We start from the raw sequence: 18,798 nt of genomic DNA, 5'->3' as shown, positions 1-18,798 counted from the left end.
CGTGAAAAATTGCCATAGACTGTTCTGCCTGCTACAGGCTGGCAAGCGGTACCATAGTTTTGGATCTCGGACCAACTGGCTCCAAGACAGCATCTATCCCCAAGCCAAGAAACTGCTAAATAGTTAACCAAGTGGTTACCCAGATTATCTGCAATGACCCTATTTTGCACTGACCTTATTCACATTCACAAGACTCTACCCACACACAATACACTGACACACTACCTCGTACCACTGTACATTGATATGATACTGGTACTCCCTATATATAGCTTATTTCTTCTATTTTTATTCCTCTTGTGTTCTTCCTTTTATTATATATATTTATTTTACTATGCATCGTTGAGAAATGGCTCTTAACTAAGCATTTTTACGGTAAAGTCTACCCATGTTGTTTTCGGCACATGTGACATACAATTTGATTCGATTTTGTTGGTATCTGACCCATACCAATTCAAGAGACTCAAACAAGCTTGTACCTAGTTTGAATTGCACTGGTGTCCGTTGTTGCAATTTGGCCAAGTGCCATCACTCACCGCTGTCGTGAAATGGACTTATGCTAGCCACAAGTTCTGACTGAGCTCAATTGTCATGAAACGCAAATGCAGTGACTTTTTGTCTCTTTCTTACAAACTTTGAGAAATTATGAGGAGCACCCACAATGTGTGGGGGAAGTGCTTAGTAATGAGTCTCTCAGAACTAACAAATTAATAAAACGACACGTCCTGATCAAACATCCAGGCACAACATGACGGTAAACACAGGGAGTTCTTTCAGAACAGGGCAAAATGCTTCAGGAAACAGTGCTTCGAAAGTGGAAAAGTAAGTCAACTAGCAAGGCACAACTGTTGCTGTTACAAGTGATACTTTTTATTCTGAACTGGAATAAACCGATTGAAGCAAGATCCTTTTTGAGGCAAACACTCACACAGTTCTGGGTTGCTCATCTGCATCAGGAAGCGGTCTCCTGCCTGACTGAGAAAGCAGTAGATGTTCTGATCCAGTTTGGCACCACATACCTATGCAAGTCAGGGTTCTGAAGTACAGAAACTGTCTCAATGTTGCACTGTCAAAAACTGAGCCCAGAATAGACATGCTTGTTGAAAACTTCAACCAGCCACACACCTCCCCATTAGGTGTGTGTGTTTTCTGGACTACATCTGTGTGATGTGATTAATCAGTTTATTCCAATTCAGAATTTTTTTTTCAATTCAAAAGTTCCAACCTAGGCTTTCTATCAACAAAAATGTATACAGTAGGTCTGAATTTTGTATCTGTATTAAGGTTGCATGATCAAAAAGCCTGTGTGTATGTGTTCTGTTATACATCTGTGTGATGTGATCAATCCATTTATTCCAGTTCAGAATGAAATTATTTATTGTATTTTAACAGCAACAGTTCCAACCTAGACAGAGTTTTTAATGGAGAAAAATAAACATTAAATATATTTATGGTTATTTAATTATTTGTTTTTGTCTATATTGCTTTTTTTTTAGGCATAAGGGCAATGAAATGTATCGATATTCACTTATAGTTGCATATTTTCCTTGGGTCCCAGGAAAACACCAAATTTCTCATTTGGGTCCCAGGCTGAAAAAGTTTAAGAACCCCTGATCTAAAAACATTGATCCCTAGTGGTCTGAATATTGACTTTGATCTCAGGCCCTTCTTATGAACACATTTTTATTTTATGAGCAAGTCTTATAAATGTATATATTCTTTCTACAGTTTATTAGCGTACACCTAATATGTTCCCCCTGTTGATGATGCTCATTATACATTAAGGTTGAACCAAAAGATTACATGTAACAAATATGAAATGAAATACGAAACTATTGTGTGAAATTGAATTAATCAATAATGTATGTTGATGCTAATATGATGTACAATATTCAATTATGTTTCAATATGATAACAATAGCGTAATATTTATTTTTAATTTTTTTAAGTTTCACTAATTTTAAGGAACTTAATCATTATGACACACCCCTCACTATTGCACTGTCTACATAACCTGGTTCAAGTATTTATGACATTACCCTGAGGAAGGCACAGTGATGCCGAAACGTTGGTAAATACCCATTAAATTGCTGGGAGTTTATATATGGAGTGTGTGACTTTATTTTGATAGTTTACAGCAAATCGCATCTATAACATAGTCTACAGCAGTGATTTCCAAACTTTTTTTTAAAACCTGGGCACAGCTTGATGGTAAAAAAAAAATGTTGGGCATCCCTAAAATGTCCTTACTAATTTATTTAGTATATAGACCTCATCTGCTCCATACTGCAAATCATTATTTTTTTGTGAAAAAGTTTTTTATAGGTTTTATTATTTTAACTATTTTCATAATTCTGTACCCCTTTTCAAGTGCTTTTTGCGAATCTGTGCTAAACAAAATGTTTGTATAGCCCCGTAATAAGTCTTTAGTTTTAAACGGTGCAACAACGGACACAAAGCCATGCTCCGTAAGTTTCTATGGCAGAGCCTTTGGTACAGCTAAGCCTAATCAGACTTGCCTCTGTTGTCACAGGCGACGTGAAATGAGACAACTGACATTGCTCGATGTGCACTCCTCAAATGATAAATGTAACAGCCTGAACGCACTGGACTTGAAACAATGATAGAGATGTAATCATGTACCATTCATATATTATCTGAGCGGCACGACATACATCTAAGGGTTATATGTGAGCATATCAAAAAATTTTCAATATTCAGAACAGTTTTGTGGCACACGAGAGTTCCTCAAGGCACACCAGTGTGAATCAGGGCACCCATGTAAGCAGTCAAAATATTAACAGGAGTAAGAATAACATTGGTTTAGACTCACTGTTTTAGGGCACGCCCCAGATTCCCTGCATATAAGTAATTTGAACCCTGTATGTAAATGTTCCTCCTGGCTCCCTATTTGATTGAAAAGGTCATTATTAGCCCAATAGCATTCCGAGTCCCCTTAGGACCCTAGAGACCCAATATCCGGGAAGGTTTATACTGGGCACCTTTCTTAAATAATTGGTACCATCAATTAAGGCAATGGGGGAGCAAAGCTGGTTTATAACAATGTTATTTGTCTTTCAGGACCATTGTCCCTTAAGTCTTCTTGACTTGGGTGAACATGCATTTATTTAAAAGCGTTTATTAAGATACCTTTATAACTAAGCTTATTTTTTTCTGTTTGACATAGTTCATAATCAGCTGGAGTTGTTCCTCTTTTGATTTAGGTGAGGATAATAGCTAATAACTCAGACTCTGCTGACATCAACTGGTCTAGCGACTGTAGTGCAGCTTTTGAGAAGATTAGAGAGGCCCATATGCTGTTAACTCTGGGGATAAATAAGGTCTCCGCATATGAAAGAGCCTAGCAGCTTGTCGTCAGTCAATAAGATCTTCTCTTAGCACCCCCCTCTCCATAGTTTGAGATCCATTGGCCGAGGGGAGGGGCCATTGAAGTATGATTTGTACAGCTGTCTTCACCTAGTGTGGTGTTCGTTTGGGTTTGCAGGGTGAAGTGTGCATGTGCGTCGGTCCCTTAATGAAGAACACATTGGATTTTTGGTCTCCGAAAGCATGTGATCAGACGAGAGAAAAGGGGAGACCGTACTCTCTGCCCTCGCACGTGTTCTCTGTGTTTTCGTCTCCCCTTTATCCGGTCAGCACCCCTAACCCCGAGTGTGGGGTGTTTTGGTTCTGCCGGTGCCCCGTTGGGGGTGAGGTGACTTCGATGTGTGGTGTTGGGGTTTATGCTGCCTGGGTGACTGGAATGTGTTGAGGCTCTGGGGGCGATTGGAATGTGGGGTGTTGTGTTCCTAGAGTTGTTTGTTGTCTTGACACACACACACGTGTGCACTGTTGTGGTCAGCACAGGTCCTTGTTATGGGTGACACACACAGCAAGCCATCTCTTATATAAACAGCCCATAATGTCCCCTCCCGGAATAAAATGTACAGGCTGCCTTGTTTTCCTTGGATGCTGATTGCCAACAAATTAGATTTGGCTGCCAGTGCCTGCCCTCCACTTCCTTTTAACCCCTCCCCACCCATCATCCTTTCCCATCTCTCATTAGGCAGAGACACAGCAGAATATTGCCGACTGCTGTCACTGTGTTTTGTTATGGTTGTTTCAGAGGAGGAAGAATGTATTATTCTCTCCTTGTTTATCAACCACTCAGATTGCAATCAAGGCGGGTCAAAGATGTGGAATGCGGGCAGTTCATTTTGCGGTTTCGCATGTTGTTGTGGACCTGTCAGCATAGCATAACATTCCCCTCTTACCCGTATGTCAAAAGTAAGCCATCACAGCAAGAACAATAGCTCCTCAATGGTCCACTTTTAAGTAGAGAGACCGGAAAAGGTCAAATTGTATAACGATCCAGTTTTATTTTTCCATCTTTTGATACCTGCTTTTGATAGTTGGACGTTTGCATTTTGAAACTCTGCTTCAGACTGGACAGAGAGGACATTGTTGACATGAGGAAAGTTGAGTTGGAAATTTGATTAGTTTAATTATTTGAGTAAATTCACGAACAGAACAAGTTTTTATCATGGGATTAGGCTAATAGTAAAAACTCTTAAATCACAGTAAATAGTACAGTCAAATCTTCTTATGATTAAAATCTGGAGAACAATGTAATAGAGAAATATAGATTCCCAGTTGATAGGGTTGTAGCAGTTTGCTTCATGTATGTGTAGTCAGCCATACGCACTTAAAGAATAAATGCTGTGCTCTAAACCATTAAGGGTTTTGCTCTGGGGGAGATTTGAGTAAACTTCTTTTTAAGACTCCTTTAGTAACAGTCTATATGGATATAATAAAGGGGTGGGTTGACACATGCGGCGTGATAAATTAAATTTGTCAGTGAATGTCAATAAATGTGATCATATAAGCTTGTCGCACGAGAAGGCAAATGAGAATGTCAAGCGCACCAAACTCCTCCCTTAACATTCTCCCAAGCAAGTCAATGTGACATGTAAAAAGGCTTTTAAAGACTGGAGACACACACAACCATCAAAACACTGATACCTATGACTGAGAGTTGTGTTTAGGGAACTTTTGGGCATCATGCGTTGCAAAATGAGCTACAGTCTTCCTTGCACGCCAGGAACCTCATCCGCATATTCAGGACGTTTTGTTTCTTACAGAGCACGATGCAGGTAATCGCTTTTGAGGATTTTGGATACATTTGTATTCCTCATCATTGTGTAGCTGTCTTTGCTATGGTATGAAAAAGACTAGTCAATAATGCTTGATTTTTATCAATGCTTTTTAATGGGATTTTATCAACTTGCTTGTGCTCATGCTCTAGTTTTGTATCCATGATCAGTTACTAGAAGAACAAAGTGTCCCATTTAGAGTTGTTACTGTATTTTGTCATTGGTGGTGTTGTGCCACTGTATTACAATTTGTATCGACTTTGCAGTGATACAAGGGCTTTGGCATCTTTCTTGTAGCATCAGTAACTTTTTAATGTGGTGTGACATTTGATGGCCGGTTGTGACTGTCTCTCTGCAAGTCCAATCATAGCCTTGCTGTGCTGCCGCCAGTCACATACAGGGCCTAGGCAGTACCATAGCATCGATGATTGACAGGTGCCTTGTTTATATTGCATGGAGGAGTCTATGGCATTTATGGAATAATTGGGACCTGATTTGAAAAGGATTGCATAGTTTTCTGCAACAGTTGAGATACCCTGACACACACACAAGCGTGTCCCCTCAAGACTTTAACCCATGCTGATGTGCTCCAAGTACTAATGGTAAAGGGGCAGTTGATACATATTTACAGCAATTTCATATTCTGTATGCTGTTCATGTTTGATTTGTGCTGAGGAAACCTAAACGTTTCCGCAGTCATTGGAGCAGAACAGCATGGGCCATATAGTTTTACCTCACCCGTGAATATGGATGAATAATAACATTTAAAGTTTTTAGCTGGGTCAGTAAAATTTGAAATCACATTAATAGCAAACTTCTACAGACCTGCACAAAATGTTATCTTGCCAGAGCACCTTCTAGTGGCGTGTTGCGCCCCTTTGTTCAGTCGTGCCTTTGCAGGGCGGTGTCGTACAGGAAAGGCAGCGACTGCGCATTGGTCTTTGTAAAGGATCAAAAATGACAACCTTTGGGAATTAAATAGCGACATGTTTGATTATTTACTGTGTCAACAAGACGGTGGGCCCTAAACGAGGTGAGTAATTGTGCATTTTCTATAAGGATAAGGCGTTTAACGGAGTGACAAACGAGAGGTATTGGGAACCATCATAAAAAGGGTACAATAAACGCGTTGTATTCGACTGTGTTGTCGATTAGACAACAAAATATTGCTACAAATAATATCCTCAAACCTGTCGAGATAAAACGTGACAAAGTATAGTTTTATATTGTATTACATCTGAAAGGAGACATTTATTCAGAGGATGGTGTTTGAAAAAATAAATTCCGAACGGTTTTCACTGCACATGGTGGTTGAGAGCACTTCACGCCTCTTATGCATTTGCATCAAAAAGATATCCACGGTTGTGAGATTAGTCTATTTACGTATGATTTGATTTGCATTAGAAGCGCAAATAATACAAAGTTTCACTTCCAATAACAAATCGTTTTTGGTCCGTTCTGTTTTGCGTGGCATGTTATTATTCTGCCTCTAGAATGCGGTGACCACCAGTTGCCCACAAATTGTTTATATTCTTCGATAAAACAATTTTATTGGAATTCGCTTATTCCCTAATCCTTGGGTTTTGTATGCATTGTATTAGATATCATACTTGAGTATTTGCAAAGGGTGCGCCGACGAGGCTCGCCTTTGCACCCCAGTATCTCAACTTGCACATTCATCCTTTGCACATCCTACCATTCCAGTGTTTATTTGCTATATTGTAATTACTTTGCCACCATGGCCTATTTATTGCCTTTACCTTTCTTATCCTACCTCATTTGCACATGCTGTATATAGATTTTCCTACTGTATTATTGATTGTATGTTTGTTTATTCCATGTGTAACTCTGTGTTGTATGTGTCGAACTGCTTTGCTTTATCATGGCCAGGACACAGTTGCAAACGAGAACTTGTTCTCAACTAGCCTACCTGGTTAAATAAAGGTGAAAAAACAAACTAGTCTTAAAGACTTGTCAAATAAATGTATCCTCTCATGCTTAACCCCCCCCTCCCATCCTCCCATTAAAATTCTGGTTCTTTAAATCACATTAATCTACTCCGCCTGTATGGATCCCTTTCTATCTGTCTTGAGAATTGTTTTTACAATTTTAAAACATGTAGGGGGTAGATCAGCTTTTGGCTTCCATCAATGTTATTGATCCCATCCTTCAGCTCCACTCAATCCCTCCTGTCTATCTCTGAACACTATCCTGTTTAGATTTCTATTTGCCATATATTTTTCAACTGTGCTGTGATTTTTCAAAAAATTTGAACCTTTCTATTCTCAGATTCTACATATTGTAAATTAAAGATAAGCATTTTTGCTAAGAGTATTATTGCTTGAGTGACTGACTTTTTAAATCACCCAGCCATGCTATTTGCAGAGTTAGCTCCAGGTAAAAGTTGTATTTCTTCAGCAATTCCTGAACCTGTGACCAAAAATATGCTACATATAGGCAGTACCATATTTGACTTCAGCTAGTGAAGTGCAACACTGATTTGATACAATCAACTAGGTATGTTGCCAGCAAACTTTTAACATTGTATCAACTAGCCTATTCCGGCAAGGGAAAAGTGTTAGGCATTTTGTGACGTTTCCACTGGATATATGGGATCATCAAAGCATGACATTTTGCGCTTTCACACCGAGACTTGGTGATTATCAAGAGGGAACTATTAGCCTCATTTGCAATGGATTTTTTAAATATTTTTTTTATATATATGCTGTCCCCGCAACAATGTTACAACATATAGTGGAAAGCCTTCCCAGAAGAGTGTAGGCTGTTATAGCAGCTAAGGGGGGACCAAATCCATATTAATGCCCATGATTTTGGAATGAGATGTTCAACAAGCAGGTGTCCACATGTTTTTGGTCAAGTAGTGTACCTTGGAAGAGCAACATACATTTGAATGTGTAATAGATGATTTGATGATTATCTGTAAAGGAATAGGGTGGCCCCTCTTTTCCTCATTCCTTCGGTATTAACATTTACTTTTCTCTTATCTCCACAGTGCTTCCGGAGCCAGTGTTGTTGCCATCGATAACAAGATAGAGCAAGCAATGGTGAGTGCGTCTCTCGTTTTACCTTCTAACTAGGCACTACAAACTTATTGAACAGTTGATGTACATGCTTTGACCTGAAGTCAGTGGTGAAGCTTGAGTAATGTTTGACATGGTATTATATGTCTTTTGCTAGCCCTCTGACAACCTCTCTTATCTCTGTAGTGTGTGTGCATTGTTGTATGGTCCTAAATTGTTGTGCTAATGGCAGGCCTCTCTTTCCTTAGGATCTAGTGAAGAGCCACCTGATGTACGCAGTGCGGGAGGAGGTGGAGGTGCTGAAGGAGCAGATCAAGGAACTGTACGAGAGGAACTCTCAGCTTGAGCAGGAGAACGCCGTGCTCAAGTCCCTGGCCAACGTGGACCAGCTCACCCAGCTGTCGTCCACCCAAATCAGCCCTGCCGGTAGCACCTCTCCGTCTCAGCAGCTACCCTCCACCAATAACACCAATACCAACACCCCCCTGGAGGGTGAAACCCAGGCTTTCAGCCTGCCACAGCAGCCCAACGTCACCTCCGTGTGATCCCATGCTCCCGTAATACACCTCCCCGACATACGGGAGGAGGAGACTCCAACAAACAACCAACCCCTGCCTCTCCCGCCGCCTTGCAACATAAAAAAAGAGCTCAGAACTGCATTTGATTTGTTTTTTTAGAAGCCAAAAAAAACCAAGCAAAATCAGCTTTTGTTTGCCACCCTGGTCTTCGACTCGTGTGAAGAGCCATGCTTCATTTTGCGTGCTGCTGCTGCTGTCGTCGGGCCTTCCCAGTATTAGACAAACATCATCATGTGATAGCATTCTTTTGGCCGGGTGTCCTGCTTTAAGTCTATGGGGAACTGGCCAAGGGAGGAGTGCGGTGCAGGGCCACGGGGGGTAAGAGGCAATCCGGCTCATGGTGGCGGTAGTGGAGGTGGTCAAAGAGGCTGAAAAACGTGGGGGGGTTCTACTTCCTGGGAGGCCCTTGACTGTTCTATCCCCCACTCCATACCGGGTTGTTGGTAGCAAGTGGAAAAGAACGGGGGAATGAGAACAACAAATAGAGACTGAGGTGGAGGAAAGGATTCCCCCCCACCATAGGAAGAATGTGTCTCACGCCGTGAGAAGACCAAAACTAGTTTTCCCAGAGCCACCACACTTTGACACAAAAACCTTCATTAGTTCAGTTTTAATGTTTGCAGTTATTTATTTCAGGGATACTATTTTCATAATGTAAATGAGCAATGTCACAGAATTGACATGTTATAAAAATAAACTAGTTTCTCTCTTTGTTTCTGGTATGTTAGATTATCTGTCAGGCAGTCAATTGGTAGTCTAAAAAAGTAGTTCCGTAAAAGTAGTTCCGTAAATGCAATAGGTTCTTTTAAAAAGGCAATTCCCATGGCATATCACCGCTAACACTAAAAGGCAGTTAACTTAATTAAATTAATCCAGGTTGAATGTACATTTTGTGAAGAGTGAAGTATTAAAAGCATAGAGGGATTGTACAGGTGAACGCCAGTTTTTGAGATATGAATTGTTGGTAGTTATATTTTGATAAACCTTTGCTGTAGTTTCTTTGTTGCCAAAATTGGAAGACAGTTGCCATACTTTCCCAACGTTTTAAAAATTCTATTGCACATATTTACTTTCTGGGCTGGGGGTAAAAAAAGCTGTGAAATTGTTCAACCTACTTTGTAACCAAAGATTTAAAGCTGTGTAATAATTTAATTTTTAATGCACACGTTTCGTTTTTAAACTTTTTTTTTTACTTCCTTGTTTCTTTTGTTTCTGTTTAGCATGTTCTGCATGATCTATAATTAAACCACTTTCTTACCTCATCTTTTTATTTAGCACTCTTATTGTAACGTAGTTAGACTGCTCTGTCCTTTACCCATCGTTTACAAAGAGCTGCCAGTTAGAACGAGAGGAAGGAGAACGGAATGGAAAGAGAGGGGGAGAGAATGGGGGATTAAGAGGAAGGGAGAGTCAGAAGCACACACTGGCAGAAAATGAAGTTTGAGCCATCTTTTTGCTTATGCGAAGTGTAATGAATTTCATATGCAGACCAAAAAAGTTTTGTCAAATTGCAAATGTTACTGTATTTAAAGGCCCAGTGCAGTCAAAAACGTGACTTTATATTTCCACACTATGAGTTTGGAATAATACTGTGAAAATTATAATGCCCTTTTAGTGTAAGAGCTGTTTGAAAAGACCACCTGAAATGTCAGCCTGTTTTGTTGGGAGGGAGCTTTGGTTTTCCATGGTGATGTCACCATGCAGTAAATTGGTTAATAGACCAATAAGCAGTTCCAAACCTCTCTGCCAATAACAGCTAATTTTCAGTTTTCCCCTCTCCACTCAAACCACTCCCAGGCAGTCCTAGCAAAATTCTTGCTTGAGAAATTGCTCATTGCTTAAGTAGCTCTTTTTGTTTTCAATTAAAATGGTCAAAAATAAATAATCACAGGAAGGTACTGAATTGTTACCCAGAAAGGATTAATTTTGAGATTTAAAAAAATGGCTGCATTGGACCTTTAAGTAATGCAAACATTTAGATTCTGATTGTAGTGTACCAACACATACTTCAATAAAAAAACTGCTAGACTATAACTTACCAACTTAACGGAAACTATTGTATACATTTCACAACTCCAGCTTGAATCTGGTAAACTATTGAATGAGCATATTCAACATGCGTTACATGTCTTTTGTGCTTCCTGTACCATTCTTTGTGGCTTAGAACCAAACCAAAATGATCTTTAGCAGGATGAACTTAGATTTCACCTTTGCAACTGGGTATTATTTTTTTCTTTTGAAGGAGATGCCATGTACATGCCAGGTGTGTACTGTGTGAACGTGATGATCACTGAGCCTTGGAGAAAATATCTTTGCCCTTGTAATGTGCTGTTGTGGCAACAAACAAAAAAATGTGTAAAAAAATAAATTACTGTTTTATTAAGAATGTCAATGTCTTGCCTGTGTGTCATCTTACAATGAATGACTAATAATCAACCTTCTGGTTACTGATGACTTGTTGTACAAGTATGAAACATGCTGTATCCAGGTTATAGAGATGCCAAAACATGTATCTCTCACCACAATCTCTGCTTGCTGTACTTTGCTCTAGGATCAACAAGAACTGAATTGATGTACACTAGGCTATTTTATTTACTCATAGGTACGGTTTTGTGCTCCAAACGTATTGGGGCAGTGACACATTTTGTGTTTTGGCTCTGTACTCCAGCACTTATGATTTGAAATTATACAATGACTGGGGTTCAGGCTTTAATTTGAAGGTACACTGCTCAAAAAAATAAAGGGAACACTAAAATAACACATTCTAGATCTGAATGAATGAAATATTCTTCTTAAATACTTTTTTCTTTACATAGTTGAATGTGCTGACAACAAAATCACACAAATTATCAATGGGAATCAAATTTATCAACCCATGGAGGTCTGGATTTGGAGTCACACTCAAAATTAAAGTGGAAAACCACACTACAGGCTGATCCAACTTTGATGTAATGTCCTTAAAACAAGTCAAAATTAGGCTCAGTACTGTGTGTGGCCTCCATGTGCCTGTATGACCTCCCTACAACGCCTGGGCATGCTCCTGATGAGGTGGCGGATGGTCTCCTGAGGGATCTCCTCCCAGACCTGGACTAAAGCATCCGCCAACTCCTGGACAGTCTGTGGTGCAACGTGGCGTTGGTGGATGGAGCAAGACATGGTGTCCCAGATGTGCTCAATTGGATTCAGGTCTGGGGAACGGGCGGGCCAGTCCATAGCATCAATGCCTTCCTCTTGCAGGAACTGCTGACACACTCCAGCCACATGAGGTCTAGCATTGTCTTGCATTAGGAGGAACCCAGGGCCAACCGCACCAGCATATGGTCTCACAAGGGGTCTGAGGATCTCATCTCGGTACTTAATGGCAGTCAGGCTACCTCTGGCCCCCTAAAGAAATGCCACCCCACACCATGACTGACCCACCACCAAACCGGTCATGCTGGAGGATGTTGCAGGCAGCAGAACGTTCTCCACGGCGTTTCCGGACTGTTACGTCTGTCACGTGCTCAAGTGTGAACCTGCTTTCATCTGTGAAGAGCACAGGGCGCCAGTGGCGAATTTGCCAATCTTGATGTTCTCTGGCAAATGCCAAACGTCCTGCACGGTGTTGGGCTGTAAGCACAACCCCCACCTATGGACGTCGGGCCGTCATACCACCCTCATGGAGTCTGTTTCTGACCGTTTGAGCAGACACATGCACATTTGTAGCCTGCTGGAGGCCATTTTGCAGGGCTCTGGCAGTGCTCCTCCTTGCACAAAGGCGGAGGTAGCGGTCCTGCTGCTGGGTTGTTGCCCTCCTACGGCCTCCTCCACATCTCCTGATGTACTGGCCTGTCTTCTGGTAGCGCCTCCATGCTCTGGACACTACGCTGACAGACACAGCAAATCTTCTTGCCACAGCTCACATTGATGTACCATCCTGGATGAGCTGCACTACCTGAGCCACTTGTGTGGGTTGTAGACTCTGTCTCATGCTACCACTAGAGTGAAAGCACTACCAGCATTCAAAAGTGACCAAAACATCAGCCAGGAAGCATAGGGACTGAGAAGTGGTCTGTGGTCACCACCTGCAGAACCACTCCTTTATTGGGGGTGTCTTGCTAATTGCCTATAATTTCCACCTGTTGTCTATTCCATTTGCACAACAGCATGTGAAATGTATTGTCAATCAGTGTTGCTTCCTAAGTGGACACTTTGATTTCACAGAAGTGTGATTGACTTGGAGTTACATTGTGTTGTTTAAGTGTTCCCTTTATTTTTTTGAGTAGTGTATTTTCATCCATATCGGGTGAACCGTTTAGAAATTACAGCACTTTTTATACATAGTCCCCCCATTTTAGAGTACCAAAGGTATTGGGATGAATTCACTTATGTGTAAGAAAGTTAGACAAATATCATACCCCTGCAAATGCTAACCTTCCCTGTTATTGTAATGGTGAGAGGTTAGCATGTCTTGCGGGTATGATATTGGTGCATCTGTAACTTCCTCACTCATCATTATTCACAATTAATTCAGGACTATCCGTAATCATGGTAGCATCCACATTCATGTAGTAGTGTTTAGAAACATATTCTTATTAACAACAAAAGTGACTCCTAAATGACACATTATTTACGATTAGTTTCTATTCGGCACAAAATAATCTATTAAACAACCAAAACAAACAGCAAATGCATCCAACAAGTTTGTAGAGTCACAAGCTTGATTTAATCATTGCATGCTTGGAATATGGGACCAAATACTAAACCTTTGGTACTTTAATGCACATAAGTGCATTTGTCCCAATACTTTTGGTCCCCTAAAATGGGGGGATAATGTACAAAAAAGTGTGGTAATTTCTAAACAGTTCACCCGATACAGATGAAAATACCCTCAAATTAAAGCTGACAGTCTGAACTTTAACATCATAGTCCTTATATTATTTCAGAGCCAAAACAAAAAATGTGTCACTGTCCCAATAGTGTTGAGGCTCACTATAAATATTCTGAACCAGGATCCTGATAGAGCAACATAAATTAGATTGAACACAAGTTACATCTCCACAATGTTTGAAACCTAGTGAAAAGTACAATATAATGCATGTTGGTATGAAGACAGATTATGAGCACTCACTACTCTGCTCAGTCATTGACACCTGAGATGTCACAGGCCATGGCTCCCATTTACCTCAACTGAATAGCTTTATTATACAGTAATTTAATAAACTGGTCTATGCAGAGACTTGTTACTGGGGAGGTTGAGGAAGCTTATTCAGGTATGTGCATGAGTGGAGCCTACACAGTTATTTAAAGAATACAGGAAATGGCCCAACAAAATGTGACTCGCCCACTGGCATCAGTCATTCGATCTCTGATTCACCTGCTCAGGAGTAATGGACCCAACATGGCTGCAGCCGTCTGAGGACACTGTCATTTTTCAACGTCTGTAAACAAAAAAATGGTGTAAATGACACCACTCTTTCCCAAGAGCAGAATTCCTCTGATCTTTATGAAATCGGTCTATTCATGTCAGACCAATAACCTAGTTTGCACTCCATCAAGATGGTTAAGTTAGAGCTAAAAGCTGAATAGGAAAGTGCCTAGGGGGCTAATACCTGTTTCCAATTTATCTAAATGGAACATATAAGTTTTACATTTGGAAGTGATTTAGGTAGCGTTTTATTATTATTTAGCTGGTATTTCCCTAGTATTTACTAAGCAATTATGTGCTAATCGATCGATCTGTACTTTCTGATACTTCATAAATTGGCACTCACTATCTGGTACTGAATAGTACAGCATGTTGCCTGTTTCCATGAATCCCTAAGACACAAAAATCCAAAATATAGGTAGTAATAAGCTTCTACTACTTTACTAGCCTGTGGAAGAGGTTTAAATACCTGGGGCATAATTTATAAACCATGAGCTTGTACAGTGAACAAAAATATAAACACAACTTGTAAAGTGTTGGTCCCTTGTTTCATGAGCTGAAATAAAAGATCCCAGAAATTATCCATATGGACAAAAAGATGATTTCTCTAAAATGTTGTGCACAAATTTGTTTACATCCCTGTTAGTGAGCAGTTCTCCTTTGTCAAGATAATCCATCTACCTGACAGGTGTGGCATATCAAGAAGCTGATTAAACAGCATGATCATTACACTGTGAACCTTGTGCTGTGAACAATAATTGCCAAATAATTGAATTTTCATTTCTCTACCATAAGCTGCCTCCAACATCGTTTTAGAGAATTTTCCAGTACGTCCAACTGGCCTCACAACCACAGACCATGTGTATGGAGTCGTGTGGGCAAGTGGTTTGCTAATGTCAACGTTGTGAACAGTGTGCCGCATGGTGGCAGTGAGGTTGTGGTATGGGCAGGCATAAGCTATGGAATACCAACACCATTGCATTGTATCGATGGCAATTTGATTGAAAAAAGATACCGTGATGAGATCCTGAGGCCCATTGTCGTGCTATTCATCCGCCACCATCACCTCATGTTTCAGCATGATAATGCACAGTCCCATGTCGCAAGGATCTGTACACAAATCCTGGAAGCTGAAAATGTCCCAGTTCTTCCATAGCCTGCATACTCACCAGACATTGACCCATTGAGCATGTTTGGCATGCTTTGGATTGACGTGTACGACAGTGTGTTCCAGTTCCTGCCAATATCCAGCAACTTCGCACAATCATTAAAGAGGAGTGGAACAACATTACACAGGCCACAATCAACAGCCTGATCAACTCTGCGAAGGAGATGTGTCGCGCTGCATGAGGCAAATGGTGGTTACACCAGATATTGACTGGTTTTCTGATCTACGCCCCCACAATAATACATCTCAATATTTGTGTATGTGCACAGACGTTTTCAGAAATGGTGCACACAGACATTTTGGCTGAAATTTACACAACAGTTATAAATAACATCCTTCTTAATTCACTTCCTAAAACAGTTCAATGGCTGTGATAGGAGAAAACTGAGGATGGATCAACAACATTGTAGTTACTCCACAATATTAACATAAATAACAGAGTGAAAAGAACGAAGCCTTGTACAGAATAAAAAATATTCCAAAACAAGCATCCTGTTTCCAGTAAGGCACAAAAGTGATACTGCTAAATATTTTGCAAAGAAATTTACTTTTTGTCCTGAATACAAAGCATTATGTTTGGGACAAATCCAACATAACACTGAGTACCACTCTTCATATTTTCAAGCATGGTGGTGACTGCATCATGATATGTTTGCTTGTCATCGGCAAGGTCTATGGAGTTATTTAGGATAAAAATAAACATAATACAGTTAAGCACAGGCAAAATTCTAGAGGAAAAACTGGTTGAGTCTACTTTCCAACAGACACTTTCACCTTCAGCAGGACAATAACCCGAAACACAAGGAGTTAATTACCAAGAAAACATTGAATGTTCCTGAGTGGCCAAGTTACAGTTTTGCCATAAATCGGCTTGAAAATCAACAAACAACTTGACAGAGCTTGAAGAATTTTAAAAAGAATATTGGGCAAATATTGTACAATCCAGGTATGCAAAGCTCTTAGAGACTTACCCAAAAACACTTACAGCTGTAATCATTGCCAAAGGTGATTCTAACATGTATTGACTCAGGGGGTTGAACACTTATCTAATCAAGATATATTAGTGTTTAATTTTTCATAAAACGTTTTAATTGTAGAATTTGTCTTCCACTTTGAAATGACAGAGTATTGTGTGTGGATCGTTTGCAAAAAAGGACAATTAAATCAATTTTATTCCCACTTTTGTAACATAACAAAATGTGTAAAAAGTCAAGGGATATGAATACTTTCTGAAGGCCCTGTATACACAATCACACACACACTACACAGATTCACATACACACACACGCGCATACCGACAACACACTTTTACACTCATCATACACTGCTGCTGTACCTCTGTTCTTTATTTTACTCTTATTATTATCTATCCTGATGCTTAGTCACTTTACCTTGCCTTCACGTACATACTGTAGATACTTCAAATACCTCATACTCCTGCACCATGATCTAGTACTGGAACTCCCTGTATATACAGTGCGGAGAACAAGTATTTGATACACTGCCGATTTTGCAGGTTTTCCTACCTACAAAGCATGTAGAGGTCTGTAATTGTTATCATAGGTACACTTCAACTGTGAGAGACGGAATCTAAAACAAAAATCCAGAAAATCACATGACCAGGTTTGCACACACTGCAGCAGGGATTTTGGCCCACTCCTCCATACAGACCTTCTCCAGATCCTTCAGGTTTCGGGGCTGTCGCTGGGCAATACGGACTTTCAGCTCCCTCCAAAGATTTTCTATTGGGTTCAGGTCTGGAGACTGACTAGGCCACTCCAGGACCTTGAGATGCTTCTTACGGAGCCACTCCTTAGTTGCCCTGGCTGTGTATTTCGGGTCATTGTCATGCTGGAAGACCCAGCCACGACCCATCTTCAATGCTCTTACTGAGGGAAGGAGGTTGTTGGCCATGATCTCGCGATACATGGCCCCATCCATCCTCCCCTCAATACGGTGCAGTCGTCCTGTCCCCTTTGCAGAAAAGCATCCCCAAAGAATGATGTTTCCACCTCCATGCTTCACGGTTGGGATGGTGTTGTTGGGGTTGTACTCATCCTTCTTCTTCCTCCAAACACGGCGAGTGGAGTTTAGACCAAAAAGCTCTATTTTTGTCTCATCAGACCACATGACCTTCTCCCATTCCTCCTCTGGATCATCCAGATGGTCATTGGCAAACTTCAGACGGGCCTGGACATGCACTGGCTTGAGCAGGGGGACCTTACGTGCGCTGCAGGATTTGAATCCATGATGGCGTAGTGTGTTACTAATGGTTTTCTTTGAGACTGTGGTCCCAGCTCTCTTCGGGTCATTGACCAGGTCCTGCCGTGTAGTTCTGGGCTGATCCCTCACCTTCCTCATGATCATTGATGCCCCACGAGGTGAGATCTTGCATGGAGCCCCAGACCGAGGGTGATTGACCGTCATCTTGAACTTCTTCCATTTTCTAATAATTGCACCAACAGTTGTTGCCTTCTCACCAAGCTGCTGGCCTATTGTCCTGTAGCCCATCCCAGCCTTGTGCAGGTCTACAATTTTCTCCCTGATGTCCTTACACAGCTCTCTGGTCTTGGCCATTGTGGAGAGGTTGAAGTCTGTTTGATTGAGTTATGGACAGGTGTCTTTTATACAGGTAACGAGTTCAAACAGGTGCAGTTAATACAGGTAATGAGTGGAGAACAGGAGGGCTTCTTAAGGAAAAACTAACAGGTCTGTGAGAGCTGGAATTCTTACTGGTTGGTAAGTGATCAAATACTTATGTCATGCAATAAAATGCTAATTAATTACTTAAAAATCATACAATGTGATTTTCTGGATTTTTGTTTTAGATTCCGTCTCTCACAGTTGAAGTGTACCTATGATAACAATTACAGACCTCTACATGCTTTGTAAGTAGGAAAACCTGCAAAATCAGCAGTGTATCAAATAGTTGTTCTCCCCACTGTAGCTCCATTCTTGTGTATTTTATTCCTCTTGTATTACTATTTTTCTTTTAATTTTTTAGCTGCATTGTTGGGAAGGGCTCAAAAACAAGCATTTCAAGGTTAAGTCTACACCCATTGCATGTGACAAATAAAAATGTATTTGATTTACTTGGAGGAATATGGTACATAGGACTAATAGCCCTTTCTTCTTCTTTTCACCAAAGTAGCAATTGTCAGCAATTGAAATTACTACATACTATTTTTTACTCTGTCTTCTGTTTGCCAACATGACCAGAGAGATGCATGTCCCCTGTAGGTAAGGCTGTCAAATCCTCTTCTTATGCACGTGGCTTCTGAACATCTTTTGTCTGTGGTTTGTTTGTTTGTGGTTTGTTTGTTTGTGTGTGTGAGAGAGAGAGAGAGAGAGAGAGAGGAAGGAAGGAAGGAGAGAAGAGAAGAGAGAGAGAGATCCCTTCACCAACAGCAGGTGGCATCATTGTAAAGCTATTAGCAGGTTTGGCATAAAA

The 18,798-nt window shown here is 40.6% G+C and overlaps 1 protein-coding gene across 1 annotated transcript in view; it reads left to right on the top strand.

Annotated features, from left to right (window-relative positions):
- The window catches only part of LOC115108053 (TSC22 domain family protein 2-like), a 37,368-nt gene extending 26,204 nt beyond the window's left edge, over positions 1-11,164 (top strand). Inside the window, exons 2-3 of the mRNA XM_029631969.2 lie at positions 8,167-8,218; positions 8,443-11,164. Coding sequence (XP_029487829.2) covers positions 8,167-8,218; positions 8,443-8,739 — 349 coding nt within the window. The 3' untranslated portion in view covers positions 8,740-11,164. The remainder of the gene's footprint in view (positions 1-8,166; positions 8,219-8,442) is intronic.
- Positions 11,165-18,798: the final 7,634 nt, after the last annotated feature.

This window comes from Oncorhynchus nerka, linkage group LG24, assembly GCF_034236695.1.
Source record: "Oncorhynchus nerka isolate Pitt River linkage group LG24, Oner_Uvic_2.0, whole genome shotgun sequence".
NCBI lineage: Eukaryota > Metazoa > Chordata > Actinopteri > Salmoniformes > Salmonidae > Oncorhynchus > Oncorhynchus nerka.
The sequence above is the reverse complement of the archived record's forward strand: the minus strand, read 5'-3'. Positions and strand labels throughout refer to the sequence as shown.